We start from the raw sequence: 20,446 nt of genomic DNA on the forward strand, positions 1-20,446 counted from the left end.
CTTTTCAGATTGTGAAGCTGTGAAAATTCTCAATGGATTTCCTGTTTTCTGAAGGACTTTTATTTTTTACCTCTGTTAAAAACCCGTGTATTCTTTTTATTCCCCTTAATTTTCCAGTACTCTTTCTGTCCAGATGATGAATGGCTTGCATTTGACTGGTTTGCTTCCTTTACTACAGTGTTAGGAAAACAAGTCATATTGGTGATGGAAGAGTTGGAGAAGAGAAAAGTGCACTGGCCCAATGTTCAGCAGCACAAACCTCTAATGCCTTGCTGAGGTTGAAGGTGGGGATAGAGCTGCCTTCAGAAGAGAGGAGAGATAGAGCAGATGGTGTAAGATGAAGGGGTCAGGATGTGAGAGAAATCTCATTTCACACAATGATGAAGAATTTTTTTACCACGTATTTAAAGTAACGCTATGGAGTGCCAGCCAGCCTCCTGTTACAGACCAACAGCAAGTTCATGCTTTTTGCTTATTGGAAGTATTTTCATTTGCAGGCACCATTTGGTTCTGAGAACTAGGCTGTTGCAAAACCCCCCGCTTTATATTTTAAGATTCACAATAAAATAGCAAGAGTCGCAGTGCTTGCCAGCTCCTGTAATTTCATGAGAAGACTGCATTTGGTGTTTTTTTCCTCTGATGGCACAATTCCTGGATACGAGCATCTATGCAAGGAACACAACTCATACATTTAGGAATCCCACAGTTATAAATACTTGGAAATGTGTAATACAAAACCTAAAAAGAGGGTATTTTTGGTTCCTAATCTTGTGAATTCCAAACCTACTTGCATGATAAGCAATACTAGTGTTGATAACATAGTCTCCTCCCAGTTTTGAAGAAGAAAAACATCAAGGTTATTTTATACCCATCTTAGCATTACTTTTCAAGGTCTTATATTGATCCTTTGAATATAAGCAATATATTTTAAATAATCAATTTTATTTTTATTTAAATTAGGTTTTAAGAAAAGCACTAATATGGTGAAAAATATATTTGTTTGCTTTGATATTTTAAAAATAGCTACTTCATTTTAAAATAAAGGACAGGAAAAATAATGTGGTCACAACAAAAAGGGCTTTCTTTAAAGATTTTGGATATGAGAAATTTTTCACAGAAATATATTTTGTTGTTGTGTTCTAGACATGTAAGCATGAACTCATATAGAAGGAGTATGTTTTATATATTTTGTGTATGTAAATATATATATATATTTATGTATGTGCAGTTAAGCTTTGTAGGCATGTGATTACAGCACTAATTGGAAATTCCACTTTACTGATATATTGCTATTCAGTAAAAGGCCCTAAACTTTTTTTTTTAATTCCACCTACTGTATTTACTTGAATAACAAACATATTGTGACAAGCTGGTTTTAGTAATATGATTCTTCTTTTGGAATTAATAAATAAGAATAGTACAAAAGCAAAAAAAAAACATCAACAGCTACCTAGAGAAGCTGTGGAGAATTTCCAACTAATAGGAAACCGGGTGCTGTTTCTTAGCAGGTACAGAGCAACCTCCCAGCCAGCTGGAAGGCTGCCTTTGCTGCCAAATTTGGCTTTTTGAAAACATTTTCCTGGCCACAACGAATGCTCCATGGGCTGCAACAAGGTCAATATGGCATCTGTCATTAATCATTGTTTTTCATGTGCTGAACTCGTAAGACATACTGTTCTTCCAACTCTTAGAGTTGGTGGTCAAATACTTTTCTGACAATATGTTTTCTTTAATTTGAAAGCAGAGAATAGTCTTACTTTTGATATAAAATATTATAGTGGTGGATTCTAAGAGGAAATAAAATGAGACTTGATGACCACTACTTACTAAAAAAAGAGTGAGGCTTATGCCAAATAGATCTACATTGATCATGAATAAATTTAGATGGAATTCAAAAATCAGGTTTCTTATTATAGAAACCATTGAAACTGGCTTTTAAATATGAGTAAAAGTCAAATTAGGCCAAAGACAGAACTTGAGAAGCCAATGAAGAGGTTGCAGTTGTCTGTGACAGCACACAGTTGGACTTGGAGGAGGTGTCATTGCCTTCCAAGCCTGTGTTCCCTGTCCTGCTGGCAAGAATTGTTTTACAGCTCTGTTTGTTCCATGTTACTGGAGGAATCACATGGGCACTTGGGATCATGCCTGTGTGAGGGTATTTATGCTGGAGGTGCAAAGTCTGAAACCTGCTGAGTCAGTTCTGTGTTTCACAGTATTTCCCAGCCAGAGGTGCTGGCAGAGCCAGAAGGGACCAAAAGCTATGCCTGGCATTTCCCTTCTTCACTCCCCCTTCCTTTGTCCTCTCAAATCTTGCTGTTATTACACAGACAGGTCTGAGTGTACAGACGTTTACACACACACTTGTGCAACAGTCTTTGGCTTGAGATGTCTGTCTATAGTCCCTCCACTTTTAGTGTTTATTTCAGAGTTGCTTTCTTCTGTTTACGTCTCATTCCTTGGTTTTGTCAGTCTTGAGACACCAAGTCAAGCGACTTATGCAGCAAATGTCCTGCCTGTGTTTTTGCATCCACCACCCCTGAATAATTGCATAAATGTATCTACCAACTTTCTTTTTCTGCTCTTATTTGAAATTGCTTCCACAAATAAGCAATTTGTGCAGAAGCCTCTGCATCTTCTTCTGCATGATTATACAATAGCGAGGTGTCTGTGAGTCACTGGAATCACCTCCTGTGCTAAATCTGCCTCTTGCCAATAGACTGGCTGGCCTGGACACTGAAAATAGAGTGAGAGGGAAACCCTGTATCTACCTCTAATGTGATTCCTTACCACAAGAGAATAAGCTAAGGGATTTTTCTGTGTGTGTCTTTTCATTTAAGACAATTAAATAAGGGAAATCGTTCTCTTACAGAATAGAAAGTTAAATTACTATGTTTTGAGTCTGTGCCATTTTGCTTTTCAAGTCTATTCTGTAGCCCGGGCTAGATTCTTATTTGATAATAACCTAATAAATTCTTTAAAGCAGCATATTAAAATGCAAAAATAGGGTGTCTTGGTTTAAAATGGTGGTAGTAATGGATTTCAAACAGTAAAAAATAACAGCTTAGTAAAAATAAGCTTTGTTGCTGAGGCTGTAGTATTGCAAAGTGGGAACTTGTTCTATCTCCTCTTGAGAAAGAAGAGTTAATAGGTTTGGATTAGATGTTAAGAAAAAAATCTTTGCTGTGAGGATGGTGAGGCACTGGCACAGGCTGCCCAGAGAAGTTGTGGATGTCCCATCCATGGGACAAAGACAGGTTGGATGGGGCTTGGAGCAACCTGGTCTGGTCAAAGGTGTCCCTGTCCATGGCATGGGGGTTGGAACTGGATGATCTTAAAGGTCCCTTCCAACCCCAACCATTCCATGATTTTATGATTCTGTGGAAAAGTTGTGTTGCTAGTAAATTTTAAACGTGGCTTTATTGCATTGGGGTTCAAATACGTTCCAGAGAACAAAATTACTGCAGTTCAGACTTTAAGAAAGCAGACATTAAAAAGTCTAAATGATTCTTTGTCACTTATCCATGACTGGAAAAGTCAATGTTAAAGGAATTTCAGCTTTATACTGTGGCTTCCAGTAAGTGTCTTTATCTTGGTGATTATGCCCTGCTAAAAATCAGTCTTAGCACAACATTCATTAGAAGTGGCAGTGTTTGCTAACTTTGAGTGTATGCTTTAATGTTTTGTCAATGCAGAAGTATTCCTGATGAAGAGATGATAAAAAGTAGTTTTGTGATTTAGCTCTCCATTAATTACAGAAGTAATTTGCTTCTATCTAGTGTATTTAATGCACGACCCAGCAAAGAAGAGTGATGTTGTTCTTAATCCATTTTTAGCAGTGATCTTGTTAGTGCTCCCCAAAGCATGGCTGTCATGTTATAGATAGAAAAGCACAGAACTGTTTGCTAGGGAACACTTCTCCCTGTTCCCTCCTCCATCCTTGCACTCCAAATCTGCTCTTTGTTTCCATTCAGCTGACAGAACCTGTATTTTCAGTGCAGTAGCTTGCTAGTGCTGGGAATGCAGAGGCATTCAATGCAACGAGGAGCTGATATTTAGAATAGCATTCAGGATGGAGCAAAGATGACTGTGGGTAATTAAATGCCAAGGGAAACTGAAATACAGCATATTCATAAATGTAATTTCTCTTTCCATTGGTCCCTGAGGTGGGCCACTGTCAAGGAACCTCAGTTGAGGACCATGCACCAGCAGCCCACCAAGCTTGTGATCCCTCTTCTTTGGACTCACTGATGGTATTTGTCAGGGACAGTATAAAAGATGAACAGAACTAGGGAGAAGCCATGAGCTTTTCAGGGGGATTTGGAAGTTCTCTGCTGCTTTGTGTTTGAAATGTTCCTTTTCCTCTGAGGGAAGGGGAGAAGTGCATTCCTGTTTTGCTTTTTTTTTTTTTTTTGACCAGCAGGGTCACAAGCAGTGTCAGCCTAGAGCACATTACATGCAAATACATCCAGAAGATTCCTGAGTATCCCCATTGGGGGAGACTCCCCAGCCTCTCTGGACATTCTGTTCCAGTGCACAATAAGGAAGAAGCATAAAGGATGCAGCAGAGGCTGATGACAATGCAGATCTCAGTGCTGAGTTGTTACAAGAGGGTAAGGCCCAACATATGTAGGGTGTATTTAGCTGAAATTGCATTTCTGAACAGAAAAGGAACCTTTATAGAATTATATAGGCAATCCGTTTTTTAGATTTTTGCTGATTCTCTGTGTAGTCTTTAGGAAAGCTGGTGAAGGGTCTGGAGACTAAATCCTGTGAGGAGCACTTGAGGGAGCTGGGGATGTTTAGCCTGGAAAAAAGAAGAACAGAAGAATGTGTCACATCACCAGAGAGGATCAACACAGGTCATCACCTGTGTGGGTGTGGGCAATAACTGTAAGTTTTGAATGGCTCTAATGGATAAGAGGATGACTAGGAAATGTTATACACAGGAAAAGCAGAAGCCAAAATCTTGATTTAAAATAGCAGAAAATGTAATCCCAGAAACTCTACTGGGTAAGATCTTTCTGGCTCCATACTGCACACAGAAGCAGACACTGTAAGCCTTTGAATCTACAACAACTGAAATATTTCTGTTATCTCATTCTAGATGTTCCATTCAGGATCAAAATAATTTATAAACTGCAGTACACATAGGTAAAAATAATAACATTTCAGCCCAAATGAACCACCAGTCTAAACAACTTTAAATATTGAGAACTTCAACAAATTCAGTCAATGATAGAAAATGACACCCTCATCAAGTCTTCATTTGCTAGAAGGGTGCTTTATTTCAGCTAATCAAAAATGTTTTCTATTACTGTGTAGGACTGTCAGCAGTCAAGCAAAATAAATGGTTTAAATGTAGATGCATTGGAAATAAATGTGTTTGGATCTTCAGGCAGTTGTATCAGCTATATGAGGTTTAAAAATGATGAAAGGATAAATTTGGTGGTGCTGACTTCAAGAAAGAATAACATTAAGGTAGCTGCAGACGCACAACTTTTAAGATACAGCAGTATAAAAATCCACTTTTATGGCTTTATAGTATATGCCTGCAGGAAAACTAGTTAAAAGGCAAATAAGCATTATAAAAGATCTAAGAGAAATGCTTTTTCTCATAGAAATTGAGAGAAATCTGTTATGAACTGTTGAACCTGCAGTGTAATTTAAATATGTTATTTGCTTCTCAAATTAGGGTCTAGGATTTGCTGGCAAATTATCCTTGTTGAAGATGGTGATACTGTTACTGGTCTATGCTTTTACATTTGTAGCTCAGAAGTTTTATTTCCAGGAAAGAGATAGTCACAGGGAGATCTCTAATTTCTTTAAAACTTGCTTTGGGAAGAACATATACTGTCTGCTGATTTTGTGTAGGTGGGGTCAAGTGTTGGCCTGATAGCTGTTCTTCCTCCCTCGAGTGGTTCAGAACAGACTGATCTGAGGAACAGGCAGTAGGCACAAGACCAGCAATGAGATCAGAATTAGCAACAGATTCTGCCTTTTTGTGTGGGTGCTCAGCACCCCTGGCCAGCTACACTCCTCTCTGGATGTCTGCTCCACCACACTGCCAGACTCTTGGCAGAACCATACCATTTGTTCCAAGCTTTTGATGAAATCTGAGCAGGACCCCTAAGTGACACAAAGTGTTCCCTTCAGCAAAGCACCTCAGCCATCACAGTCTCCTCTTTTAAAGGACCTGCAGAACAATACCAACAGCCCCTTTTTTAGGGGAAGTGTACATCCCAAAGCAAGAGCCATTAGTTGGTTGTCAGTTTAAGATAGAGACCCCTGATGTAGTTTGTTGGCACAAGGCTTGAGCAGACAGAAATGCCACATACCTTCTTCTAAGTCTATGTTAAGTGCCCTTGGGAGGGCAGTGAAGGAGAAAGCAGTGAATAATACCACAGATCACAAAAGGACAGAGTGCTTCTTTACTGCATCTTCACTCACACCAAAGGAAGAGAACTCACTCTTGTGTAGGGGATTTGCAACGCCACATATTTCTGTGTGTGGTTAAAAGGGAATTGTCTAGTCAGACTGGGCAATTATCTTTTTCAAAGACTTCTTTGTAAGTGGGAATCGATATGGTTGTTAATGATAATGGTTTTCCAACAGTAGTGTGAATGTACCTGGTAATTTCTAGACAATTGAGTGATAAAACCAAGTTGCATTATACTCAGTTGCGTTCATTTTTGTGTTCACTTCATAAAAGTGGCTCTAGGAAACTCTTGGATTATTGAGCTAGTCTGGTTTCAAGGCTCAGGTTAATGCCAAGGTAAAAAGCTGTTCATTGTGCTTTTTTCTTTTTGAATATTGGAAAAATCTATAATTCAGGCTCTGCAAATATGTGTCACTAATGTCTGGAACTTTGCACCAAGTTTATTTTGTCACCAGGAGAAAAAGTTTCAGTGGGAGATAAAGCAAAAGGTGGAAAATAACCATTTCCAATTATATACTCACAATACTTTGAGGTTTCTACAAGACTGAATTTTACTTCAAAGAACAAAGGAATTGAACAAAATCAACCAAGACCTTTAAATGCAATTTCTATGTATATACATTCATATAATTTACTTACTTATCTATTAAATGCCATAAATGAATGCTGTAACAAAATATTTACATGATCCTCTTTGACACCCAGATCAGCCTTTGCATTGTTTACAAAATACTGACAGTAAAGGTGTCACTCTAAAATGGATTTCAACACTGCTGTCTTCCATTCATCAGAGCATAGCACCAGTAAATTGGTATGAGTTTTTACAGACAATGGCATTTAAAGCAACACTTGACTCAGCCAACAGCTGTGATTTATTGTCACTCAGTTGGAGCTGCCAAAACACCAGAAGCAAAGAATTGCTTTGGAAAAGGTTTGTATGGATGGTGTGCCTGCTTTCTGCCTCTTGGGCGGTTATCAACTCCATTAAATTCCAGGAAAGGATTTATAGGGGAGTGGTGAGGCCCAGGTAGAAAATTAACCATCAGTGAGATGAGGTTTTTCTTTTACATCATGTCACATTGGTAGATAGGTCACTGGCAATGCTATTGCTGCATTACTGTGGGCTGTCCACTCTCTTTTGTCCTGTATGTCAGCTGATATTTGTGGGTTTTGATCGTGTGTGTTGTGGTAGACAATGAACTTTCTTTAACTTGGTGTGCCTTGTAGCACTGAGATACTGTTTGATCGTGGTGAGGTAAAAGTTGCAAAATTCAGGCTATATTTCTCCCATTCTTCCGCAAAAGATGTCAGCATTTTCCCCTATGACATTCCTAGAGCGTTCACTGGTAGTCCTACAGCCAGTGAATCAGTTGCTTGTGATATTCAAACATTAAGGAAAAAGATTAGCAAATGGAGTTTTCACCATCACAGTCTTGCATGATTATTGCTGTAGACGTCTTTCAGTGATTTAATCTGTTTACTAGAGACAGAAATGTGTAGCCATTGCAAACTGTCTATAATAATTAGTTCATGATAACAAAGTTATGCCTGGATGATTGCAAGGCAGACTCCTGAGTGCATTTTTATGAAAAGATATTAACAGTGCTGAGTTGGATGAAACTGAGCTAATCCTGTTGTTATCTATCCTATTTATATTTTATAAGTAAGGGCTGTCAGTTTGACTAATGCAACTGAAGTGATGTATATACAGTCATTTATCAAATTATTTGAATGAAATCTCAGTGGCAGGTACTGACTCTGTGCTGAGGTCTGTGTCAGTGGATGTTTCCTCTAGACCTTGCAGATGGAGGTACTCAATTTTCTCTAGCCAGGCTAGTTCTTGTCTTCCTTGAGGTCTGCACTAAAGACATGGCTACAATTTCCCATACAAATGGATATTGCTGGTTGCAGAAGGTTATCTACTGTGGGTTTTTTCCACTAACATCCTCTTTCCTGTTGTGTCGCCCTTCTGATGCAAGCTCACTGTGGGCAGCTGTACCATACTAGTGCAATGGTTCTGAAAATGCCTCCTGTGAGAATCATAAACAAATTTTCATAAGAATTTTTCATTCCTTTTTTTGAAGCAAAGTACAGCAGTCCTTATTTGTTGAGATCATCTCTGTAACATATATTTGAGAAGCCAGCATGTGGAGAAGGACACTGATGGTCCTTTGTGTTGTACAAAAGCAGTGTCTAAAGCCTTTTCATGCTCTAAAGCCCTGCCACTGAGCTGAAAAAAAAGCTTGCATGTTCTGTGGGAAAGCTGGGAAACATCTCACCAGAGCCTGCAGAATGGTTTGCTAGAAAGCAGGGACATGTTTTTTGTGAGGGGACACACTGAAGGAAGTGTGTTGCCTCATGGTTAGATAGATGTTGCATGCTTACACAAGTGTCACATGAGATTTGCCTCTGCTGTTCTCCAGGAATGAGTATGGTTTGCTGTTGTTGAATTCAAATGTTGATGCTGCTTTCCTCAGAAGCAGAATGAGGCTTTCCTGCTTTCTGACAAGGTGGGAGGGGATGTTCAGCTGGTGGCTGACGTGACAAACCACACAAACATTTTAATGAATGTTGTTTGGGATGGTGATGGAAGTTCACAGTTCCTTAACTTGGAGCTCAGTGAGCATCTTTCCTGAAAAGGTGCTTTCTGGAAAAAAAGTATGTATATGTCACAGACTTATCCTTTCACACACACAGGTCCCAAAAGAACACAGCAAATACAGCAATACTCAGCCCAGGGCTTTACAAATGAGATTGAGCTGAACTTCTCTTTTCTGCTTGGCCTTTTTCTGCTGACCCTTTGAGGTTTCCCAAAATGTTTGCCCAATCCAGTAGCAGTTTATTTTGTAGCAGTTATAGCCAACTGCTCAGAGTTTTCTTACTGAGAAGAATACCTGGAATATTTCAGGCTTTTCCTGACAACCATGTGGGAGATGGGTGCTCCTGATTCAGAAGAGCAGTACACCTTCCAGCAGAGGAGTGGACTCTGCTCCAAGAAAGCTGCTGCAGGACTGGAAAGAGAAATAAAGGATGAGAGCCCATGTTTTACAGCAGTGGCTCACAGGAGAGGTGGGTGGTGCAGGGCAGAGGGGCTTGGAAGGAGTGAAGAGAGCTGTGGAGGCTGCAGAACTCCCACTTAACGCAGCAGATGCTCAGCTTTGGTCTCTGCTCCTCTTTCTGCTGCAGCTCTGCTCTTCTTGGAGCTGATGCTGGGGGAGGAAATTTGCATGTCTGACATCTTTCAGCCAGTTTTAAAGCAAAGCCAGAAATAGCTTCTTTGAGGGGGAAAGGAAACCTTAAAAGTTTCATTTGCCCTACACTAAAACTGCCCCTTTTCCAACTTTATTTTTCTTTAATAATTCCTTTAATATGCAAAGTGTAACTGCAAGTGGATCATCAGGCATTTGTTGCTTATATCTGGTTTAGTTGCATGGCAGTTTTAGGGTTTAATAGAGAAAACAGAGGTCAGGCACTCCCTATGGGAGAGCATGTGCCCCCAAGCTAGCTGTGTGTCTGGGATGTGCCATCTAAGAGCATTCCCTCTCTTTTCATAAGATTAAGACAAATTAAGGCTACATGTTAAGTAGTGGTTACAATGACTACTTCCATCTGTTTATTCAATTTTTATTTTGAAAATGCTTTAATCATACTTTTCCTTTCAGTGAGGAAACAGTAAATTCCCTGTACTGCATTGTTGCAGTAAAATGTAACTGTTCAGATATCTTAAGTTTCACAAGTCACTACAAAATTATTAACTGAGTAGCTTAGACAGACATTTAAGGCCAAGAAAAGTCTCTCTCCAGTATCTTGCTGTGTGCCTATGTGCCTGTTACCAGCTAGGTTTGAAAAAAGAGTGTGATTCCCAAATATTCAAGTGGGCTGTCCACTCAGCTAAGCAGTTAACTGCTCCAGATTTTATATTCATTGGTGTCATTGATCATTCTGTAGTTGCATCTGCATTTGATTAGAGGAGACAGAGGATTTACCTTTGTTTTTTGAAGTACTTTGTCAAAAAATTAGATTTTCTTTGAAAACAAAGCAGTAGATGTGCCCATTACATCTTTCTGTTGCTCTGTGTTTTGCACAAAATCAGCTTTCCCATTTTATATATTGCTGTGATAATTTATCTCTGTCTAACTCTGCTTTTGTGGAGTAAGAGATACCTGTAGGAACAGCCAGTAACTTGTGATTCCACGTTGTAATTGCAGTTCTGCCCCACCTGGGGGTCACAGTTGTCTGCGCTGACATGAAGCCGCAGTTGTCTTTGGAGACTGATGACAGGAAACTTGGACAGAAGTCCTCAAGGCAAATTTTGTCCTGTGCTGTGGGATCTCAAGAACATACTGTTTGCTGTCATGCCATTTCTGTAGTGTGTGGAAGGGGCCATGTCTTTGCAGCTGGATAAGTGAGGTTATTGGCTCTCTAAGGCAAAACTGATTAACATGTGGGCTATGGTGAGCATAGGAAGCTCTTCTGTTCCCCAAATCATGGGTTATGGGTATGTGCACACAAGGGGTTTGATGCAGGATGTGTCCCTTTGTGCTCCTCTCCCGTGTAGCTGGAAGGAGGCTTGGCCAGGGCTGCCAGAGGAGGCGTTCAGCACAGGGGTGTGAGGAGAAAGCCTCCTGCAAAGCCTCAGGCCTTCGTGCAGCCAGGACCCAGTCTGTGCTGTGGCCACCGCTGCCACCCCCAGAGCTTTTCACAGGAGTCAGGTCTTTTTAGCTGCTCGCTGGGCATTGCAATCACCTTTGCTTTAGCCAGTCTCTGGTGCCTGGCAGCAGCCAAGGAGAGAGGTCAGGCTGTTGGCAGGGTGCCTCGAGCTCAGCATCCCTTGCTGTGCTTTCCCTGGGCAGACACGCTGTCCCTGGCTCTGCCGTGGCACCACGGTGGGACTCCTTTGTCCCACTCATTTGAACTCCATGTCCATCCCTCTCTGTGACTCACACAACACAGGACTCCTGCCCATGGAATTGCCTAATAGTCTTTACAAGAAACAGTGCAAAGCTGAGGTGCTACTCTGGAAGCACTGAAGGCATTTTGTGTGTGTGTAACATATGCGAGGATTCAAGGCTTAGTTCTGATCCTGCCAAAGTAACATAAGTCCAAATCCTGTTCCTACCATGGCAGATTTATCAGAGCATGATTGCAAACGCTCTGAAGCTGACTGAGAGACAGCTACGTGCTACGGACAGGCAGCAGCCAAGAGTTCACTCCTACAGCTACCACGGGAGCAGGAAAACAGCGATGAGTAATAAGAGTGAGTGGGGAATGTGCAGCAATTTAACAGCTAACAAAATGAATGTAAAATGATACTGTGCTCCCTGCATTAATATTAATTATTTCTCTCACCAAAATAAAATGAAAACAACATTGTAAGCACTCACTTTAAATTTTTAAGACTATATTATTGAAGCACTTATATAATGCATTTGGGACCCACTTTCCTGTTTTGTATGAGAAATAAGAATTTTGGAACAAGATAAACAAGTGAAAAGGAAGCACAATACTGAGAAAATGAAAGTCATGACAATAGCTGCATGTAGACTTTTTTCCATTTCCTCTTCCCATTTGAGATGCTGCTGTGCTGCTGTATGTTCTGGGGTTGCAACTTTATGAGAATGTGATTGATTGCAGTAGGTCTTTGGTAGAATTCAGTCCCGTAGAAGCAGTGATTTAACCTGGAGAGTATGGGCTTTGGTCACAGTTCATCATCTTTCTATAAATTGCAGTATGTAGCTGTGCTGCTCCTCACAGCACCTTAGAAAGGATTTTCTGTCCAGAAAAAATTATCACCTCTCCACTTTGTTCCAAGAAAATTGTAATTTGCAGCCTCCAGGAGCAGCATTGTGTTTGTTACTTGACCTGACCAGTGGAGATTTTCCCTGTTGTGTTAGGTGGCTGGTTCATCAGAGTAGGAGGCAGGGACTGGCTCCCTCATGTTTTGCCCTGGTCAGGTGGGCAGGTAGTTAATTTCTCTACACATGTGCACAAAGATGTGAGGAGGCAATTCAGTTCAGGCTGTCTCTGTATGGTAGCTCTATAGCACAGGACAGCACACCTTCTTTTAAACCAAGGCTTTTTCTTTTTGTATGCCTGTAGAGCACACAGCAGCTATTTAACCAGTCAGTCATGACAGTGGCATATTCAGATAATAGTACTGCAGGTCCATGCCTGTGAGTTGGTAGAGGTGGATTGTGCTGCCCCTCCATCTCCCCATATTCCCACCGACGTGTTCTTTGGTGCTGCGCTGCCTCTCACGTGCATCATAACCCCACTCCTGCCACCAAAGTGGATGTGTGGCTGTAGTCTGGGGTGTAGGAGCAGACACAGTCACCTGTCAGTGCTGAGCAGTCATCCCCTGCTGCTGTTCCCAGTCTCTTCTGGGGAAAGGAAATATGCACAGGTAGAAAAAATCCTGAAGAATCAATGTGGCCTACAGAACTGCCAGCTGGGCCCTCCTGTCTAGGCTAAGGTCTAAGCATGCTGAAGTAATTTTCCATTTCTCATTGCAGAGAAGGAAAAAAACCTGGAAAATCAATATAATTTCTGTTTTCCATAAGAGACAATGGACAGATTGTATGCTTTAAGGTCAAACAGATGTTTCATCTCGATATATTTTTTTAATCCATAAAAACAGTGGGAAAATATATACAGAGGAAAAATGGTTCAAACAGATTAAGGGTATATTTTTGCTTTATTGCAAATATTTTAAAGCATCATCAAGAAAGAAGAACAGTTAGTTTTGTTTTAGCTAGTGAAGTCCAGTAATTTTCAAACCATCTCCTTCATTCCTTGTTTTATACATGTAAAAAAAGAAAAAGGATTTAATTCTTGTTAGCAATTTTCAGAATATGACAAATATTCTAAAATGACTAATGTTTAACATCGGGTCTACTTCGACAAAATGAAAAACCATTTGCTGAAATATTTGGAATAGTTGTGAAAACAAAAATTCTGATGCTACTCTTTAAAATTTCTCTATGAAGGGAACTAATGAAAGCAAGTGGCAACATTACATGATAATTGCAATGTACGGATAGTGGCATCAGAGCTGTCAGCAGAATCTATTCATGTTTCAGGTGCAGCAGTGTGTGGGTTTGGAGTATGGACATATGGAGTTAATATTAGCCTGGCTTCTGATAATACCTGTGTCTGGACTGTGATGGTAGAAAGTGAATCTTCCTCTCCCAAGCATTTAGACGAAAACTCATTGTGGAGAACATGGGCTCTTCTTTTGTGTTGGCAGAAGTCTGGGGTGAGAGATCCCCCGTGCAAATCCAAGGTTTGTCCCTGTCTCTGGAGCCCAGGCTAGGCTGTGCACTCAGGCTGTGAGCAGGAGCTGGGCTGGCTGAGCTGCTTTGCACTGGATCTTCAGGGACCTGCTCTCCTGCAGGCTGAGGGAGCAGCGCCTTGCTCTTCGGGGTGGGCAGTTTAATATTCTCTGATCACAAGGTTTATGAAGACTTTGTTCAAAAAGCACTATTGTGTGCCCTCTGCATTTTCAACATCAGATAAGAAGCTTTATAACCCTGAATTATTTATAGGTTGGTAATACAGTAGATCTGACCTTTTTATGGGGTAGCATCGTGGAGAAACAAATGAAGTATTTTTACACAAGGGTCACACAGGCAAGGCATAATCTTGTTGTTTCAATTGTGATGGCCCCTCACTTTGCTCTGTCCTAGCTGGTTTTGTTTTTGTTGGTGGTGGTTTGTTTTTTTTTCAGTGGCATTTCTTGTATCTTATGTGTGAATTGAGGACAAGTAATGCAAAAAACATCTGCTAATTTAAGCACGGGAGGATTTTTTCCAGCAGCAATTGAACAAATGCAGTTATAAAAAAGTTTAAAAGCTGTACCCTTTCTGCCCCTCTCATAAGGGTGAGCAATAAGGCCTGTATTTCCCAGTTTATTGAGCCTGAGCAGTACCTTTTACCTGCTTAAATGCCAAAGCATTGAAATAAAGAAAATTGGCATTGTATTCTCATGAGTCACCAGAACAGTAGTGGAATAAGATTTTATCTACTTCATAGGAAACCCAATGTGTATCTGTGAGAAGTGTTTTAATATGATCTTTTGGATTCTGAACCCATAAGCCCATAAGTGCTGTATTTTGATTTTGGACCTGATTTCCAGAGATACTAAAGCCCAACGAAAAATAAAAAAAAAACAAAACTAAATGAAACCCCTCCATGTCTGCACTTTTAAAAACTCCAAGGAAACCCATCCAATTTTGAACATCTGCATCTATACTTTGGACCAGAAAACCCCAAAAGAGCTCCTTTCTAGGATGGGAAGAGAGACTCAGAGCAGCACTCATGTGCACACACTTGCTTTCCACACCAGCTTTTTAGGATTTTAAAGGCAGGACAGAATGGTAGTGGGTTAGGTGAGTTCCTGACTACTTCTCACTCCCTAGAATTACATCTCTCAAAAATGCAGGCTTGGGCTGCATACTTGCACTGAACCATAGTGTATTGAATTTGTAGCAGGTTGGCACTGCAGGTCTGAGCCTAGACTGATGCTTTAAAGCATCCCTTAGATGGGAAAGATAAATTAAAGATTAATTCAATAGGTAGCATAATCACTCATTTGTGCACTGCTGTTCAGCTGGACTTTTTAACTTATTTTGAATGGTAAGATAGGGACATTTGAAGATTCAGACTGAGCAAAATATGTGCAAAGACTGTGCTCTCATTGGCTTTAAAATCCAGCACAGTAAGGAAATTATGTGGGTCAGTGAGTAAAGGCAGAATAATAACTGCATGGAAGCAACTTTTGAACATCACTGTAAGATGCTTCAGGTACTTGAAATTTTTAATCTTTTAATTTGTCACAAAACCTTTTTTTTCTCCTTTAAAAGCTCTGAAGGTATGTAGCACTTCAACAGATGTGCTGGTGACTTGCAGGGAACTTAATCCTGTGAGTGCTGTGTCTCAGGTGTCCTAAGAATTCCAGCATGGCTCTAACTACAGCTGCTTGCAGCACTCTTGATTCCAGCTTCCTGTGGAAGTGACTTCAACTAAAGCTTTAAAGATATTTTGTAACATTTTTATTTGCGGCCACAAAAATATTGTGAAACTTCTTTTAGAGAAATTGGTAGGAGAAATATGATGGTGCCAAGCTGTGACGTGAGATAAGGGTGGAATATATTCCAAAATTGCTCTTTTTTTTTCTTTTTTCCCCCCATGTATAGATTTTTGTTCTATTCTTTTGTTTTATTCTTACTACTGAAAGCAGGGGTTTCAGTTGTTGGGTATCTGCTCTCATCTTTAGACAATTCCAGTAGCTCCAGTGAAGCTCTGCTAAACTTCCACCTCTGAAGGGGGCTTGCCCCCTCCTAAATTGGCCATTTCAAAGGCAGGAAAGGCCCATAGTGAAATTTAGCAAACCTATTGTCCTGTCTGTGTCATGGCAGCAGGCCTACCATGTCACGTCCCAGGCCTTGTACCCCTGGAGCAGCGCTGTGTCCTTTACAGTTTCGAGCCCAGAGTGGCTTTCTTAATGCAAGTGGCCATGCAGGAGGGGAGCCTGTAGCTTCTGTCACAGCACTGTCACCAGAGGAGACCCTGCTCTGCTGACACCAGGTTCACAAGCCCCTTTTCAGCATACTCATCCTTCCCATAGAATAAAAGAAGTGAAGCCAGAGCAAAATGGCCTCCTCTAAAATTTTCATTGTAAAGAATGATTGAACCAGTGGAGAATAAGTTCTGTTTTGGACAAAATAATTAAAAATATATGAGGTAACTGATTTCAGTCTAGCAGGAAAACCAAAACAAAGCAATGACGTCTGTAAGGGATTAAATTGACTTCTGAAAATGCAACTCTAATGCACTAAACAATCAAGTTGCCATCTTGATATGTTGAGGACTAGGTGCCTCACTGCAGCCATTTTGTCAGACATTTAATTTCACTCCGGCTTAAGAAGCTTGGCTTCTGTTCCATGTCTACCTTGTAATTTTAGGAAATTAATTTGCTCCTTTTAGGAGCATCACAATCATGTTGTGATTCTTCACAGATATGTCCCCACTATGTTTCCCTAAAAATAAGAGGAGAATATAAATAGGAGTTTATAAGATGGGGACAGATTTTTTAGTAGGGCCTGTAGCAACAGGACATGTGTTAATAGTTTCAAACTAAAATAAGTAGATTCAGACTAGATATAAGGAAGAAATTTTTTGACAATGAGGGTGGTGAGGCACTAGCACAAGTTTCCCAGAGAGATGGCATATACCCCATCCCTGGAAAAATTCAAGGTAAGATTGGATAGGTCTCTAAGCACCCTGAAATAGTTGAAGATTTCCCTGCTCATTGTAGGAGGCTCAGACTAGACGACCTTTAAAGGCCACTTCCAACACAAACTATTCTATGATTGTATGATTTTGTGAATGCCACTGGGGATGGAACTAGTCTGGAGACTGAGGAAACCTGTGGTTCTGTGTGGCCAGTCTCAGAAATCTGGCCTTTTTGTACCATCTGAAATGAGCTGAGTACAGTTTTTCCATTATGTGATTAACTGAAAGTTTCCTCGTAAAAAATTATTTGTCCAGGATATTCTTCCATTACCCTGTCATCTGCAGTAAAAGTAGTTCCTTACTGGAGCTCAGTGGTGCCTATTTTGAATGAAACCCCCATTAGCCACCTCATTGAATGAAATCCCCATTAGGTGTCTCATCTCCATAGTGCAGAGTTACAGCAGATACCCATTGGAAAGCTGGTAATTCCTTCTTTCCAGGGGGAGGGTGGCACTACACAGTATGGGCATGTCAGACTATTCTTTGCTTTGTATCAATTGTATCAAAATAAAACACAAATGATGTTTTTTCAGTGTGGGAAAGCTTTCTTGCTCTGATCCCATGAAATCTTGCATACAATGTGAATATAGTGTAGCATTTAAATATGATATACAGATTTCCATACACTTATGCTGTATAAGAACAATGTAGCATGAATCATTTTACTGTGACTGCAGGGCTTTTGCAAAATGCCCATTAATTCTGTCCGGTCAGTCCCCACTGTATAGATTGAAAAAATTACAATCTGCCTCAAATTGCTTGCATCTGAATGCTTCTGTGTTTCAGAGTTTCTTCAAGCTCTTTTAAATCAAAAGAAAGATGATCCTGTCCTGTTGCTGACTCATGCCTCTTATGTTTCTGTTCCGTTGCACAGGGCTTTTAACATTCTTCAATGTAAATGTAGCAAACGGGTAAAGCAGACTTTGCGGAAGCCACATTTTCTTGAGTAATAGCTGTGCTCTGTCTCAGTTTTCCTTAGACTTAAGGAAAATTTCTACTGGTCTAGCATGCAAAGGCTTTTGGAGAATGTTTTTTAGATTATTTTATTTCCAATGGCTGGTTCTCATTACCAAAAAAAAAAAAAAAAAACAGAAAAGAAAAAAAAGAAAAAAAGGTCAATGCACTTACAGTTTTACTTCTTTTGGATGGTTTTAAGATTTCTTGAAAATAGCACTATTATTCTCAGGAAATCCCTTGCTTCCCACTACTGTTTCTTCCTCTTATCTGGAGCAGCCTAGAAAAAAGAGCAGCCTAGAAAAAAGACATAGACCTATCTTATAAGAAGACAGATCGTGGTATAGTTCAGTGGTTTCTCCCTAAATTCTTATAAATAAATATATATATATATATATAACGGAATATGGTCTGGGGTGTGTGTCTGAGGGTTGCATTGCAGTATGCTTTAATCATTTCCCCAATCCTACTTAGTTTCTGGCATTCCTGAGAGGCGCACTTGCACTGACACTAGCTGATGACATTTCCATCCTTTTCCGACGGCTTGAAAATGTGCAAGTTTCCATGCTTTTAACAAAGCCATCCTTCAGGCTCAACAAAATCCATACAGCTGTTCACACACTGTCTCAAACAATTTTTTTTTTTTTGTAGGGAAGTTATAACCTGTTTTGATCCATATTGATTTCAGTTAAAGGATGAACTGAACTGCATGTATTGATATTACAGAAACAATCTGGCTTAATTATAAAGCATGAGTACATACTAGGAGCAGACATGCAATCTTTCTTCTGTGGGTAAATGGGTAGTAAAATGTCACAGGGCACTGCAAAGGGGAATTCATTAATCTTTGGAAAGGATAAAGCTACTGCAACGCCAGGATCTGTGGGGAAATGGCTCTGTTGGCTGGGCAGGGTTTGGATGCTGCTGGCTGATAGACAGGTCATGCAAAGCCCTGTGAAAAATAGCACCAGGTGAACTCAGCACTGCCCCTCAACACAGGAGCCCCTGGGCTAGAGGGCTGGGCTTTCAGAAGAAACCTCAGGCAGACAGGAGGGTTGGCAGAGGCAAGCAGAGCTTGAGGTGTCTTGGCACTGCAGGTCTGCCTGAGCCTCCCCCAGCGCAGTTTCTGAGCCTGCCTCCATGTGTGTGTGAGGGAGGGATGCCTGGGGGGCTTTCAGAGGCTGAGAAGCTGCTTCAGGTCAGTGATGAGCACTGTGTAGCCACTGAGAAATGGGGAGGTTGAGGGTGTTCAGCTCCATTGAGAATTTAGCTGTTTAAGCTTTTAAATCAAACTGGATAAACTAACTTTTCTATTAAGATGGTAACAGTTTGATAATTTACCACCATATCTTTCTTTTAGCCTGAAAGCAGCCCATCACAATGAACTAAAAGTAGGGACCTCTTATTCCTGTTGTGTTACACAAGTTAATTTATTTACTGCACTGGTAATTCAATGCACTATCTGTAACTGTTCTGCAAGCATATATGACTCCTTTGAACATTTGTTCTTACAAAGAACATGCTGTATTGCTGGGAAAACGGATTGCTTTTCATTCTACTGCAGACATCTAGTTTAAAGCCTAGGCTGATTATTCACTCTCTTTACTCTCCAGTCAGGCAGCAAAAGCAGTGTTTTCCTTGCATCAGAAGCTGTTACAAAGTTGAATCTTCTTAAGAATCCCAGACAAAAGGTGTATGAGAGACTAAAGCTTATTCCACAGCCTAGATTGGTAGTAAAAAAAAAAAAATCAAAAAACCAAACCCAAAACAAAACCTGCAAAAAAGGTGAAATTCGCTGTTGTTGCTTATAAATTTTAGATCAAATCCTAAGTATGGATTTTACTGGGGTTTTTTACTGATTCTTATGTGTGCAGGAAAGTTGCTTTTTTGACAGTGCTTAATTTTCCAGTTGGAATGAAGGGCTTCTCATACACCTTCTGTCTTCCTCCTCACTGTCATTACATCAGTGGGAACTTTGGAATGCTCTTTTCTTGGAGTATTCTGTGAGGAGGACAGTGACTGCTGGAGCTTCTGGAGTACATCCAAACATCTTTAGTGACCTAGACACAATAACTGGACTTGAATCTAGATCTAATTTTTTTAAAAGGACCTTTTTAGATAGGGAGAGAAGACCTAAAAAATTAAGAGGTATGCTGTAATTGTCCTGTGGAGGGGTTTAAGTATAGTGATTCATCTCAGCATGAAAACTCCTGTAAAAATTGGACACTCACTGTAGTTGAATTATTTGTGGGGGTTTTTTTTTTTCCTTTTTTTTAATTTTTCTTCTGACAGTTATTTTTGTGTTGATTCTGGGACCATTTCCTATAGATGACAGTGTGCAAGAGGCATTTTGACTGCCAGATATTTACAGAATTGATAGAAAATGGCCAGGAAATGAAATGGTATGGATGGTTCCTCAGCTGAAGCCAGGCTTTGATTTTCTGAACCTTTTGTTTGTGATATGTATTTCCTGGGTGTTGTGAAGCAGAATTTATCTGTTAAACACTTTGAACTTTGTCTCTATTCTACTTGCTTGGTTTTGTAATACTAATACAAACTGGAGAAGTTTTCAACAAAGTCATGATGCTTTAAAGCTGTGTCCACCAATGTGTTAGAAGGCGCAGTGACGTCTGCTTGTTGCCTAAAATTGCCAGTGCTAAGAGGGTGCCATCAGCTATAGTTAGACACAAAATTTAGGGCTCAATCTGGCAGTGAAATGTGGGAAGAGGGAAGACATACAGCAGAGTGCAGACCCTATCTCAG

The 20,446-nt window shown here is 40.2% G+C and overlaps 1 protein-coding gene across 4 annotated transcripts in view; it reads left to right on the top strand.

The window, feature by feature from the left end:
- The window catches only part of KCNH1 (potassium voltage-gated channel subfamily H member 1), a 175,195-nt gene that overhangs the window by 131,556 nt on the left and 23,193 nt on the right, over window positions 1-20,446 (top strand). Inside the window, exon 11 of one of the 4 annotated variants that reach the window (XM_064414327.1) lies at window positions 9,345-9,451. The exons of the other annotated variants lie outside the window; for them this stretch is intronic. Within the exon in view, the coding sequence (XP_064270397.1) occupies window positions 9,345-9,383 (39 nt within the window). The 3' untranslated portion in view covers window positions 9,384-9,451. Of the gene's footprint in view, window positions 1-9,344; window positions 9,452-20,446 lie in introns of those variants that run through there. 4 annotated transcript variants of the gene reach the window in all.

This window comes from Passer domesticus, chromosome 3, assembly GCF_036417665.1.
Source record: "Passer domesticus isolate bPasDom1 chromosome 3, bPasDom1.hap1, whole genome shotgun sequence".
NCBI classification, from domain to species: Eukaryota; Metazoa; Chordata; class Aves; order Passeriformes; family Passeridae; genus Passer; species Passer domesticus.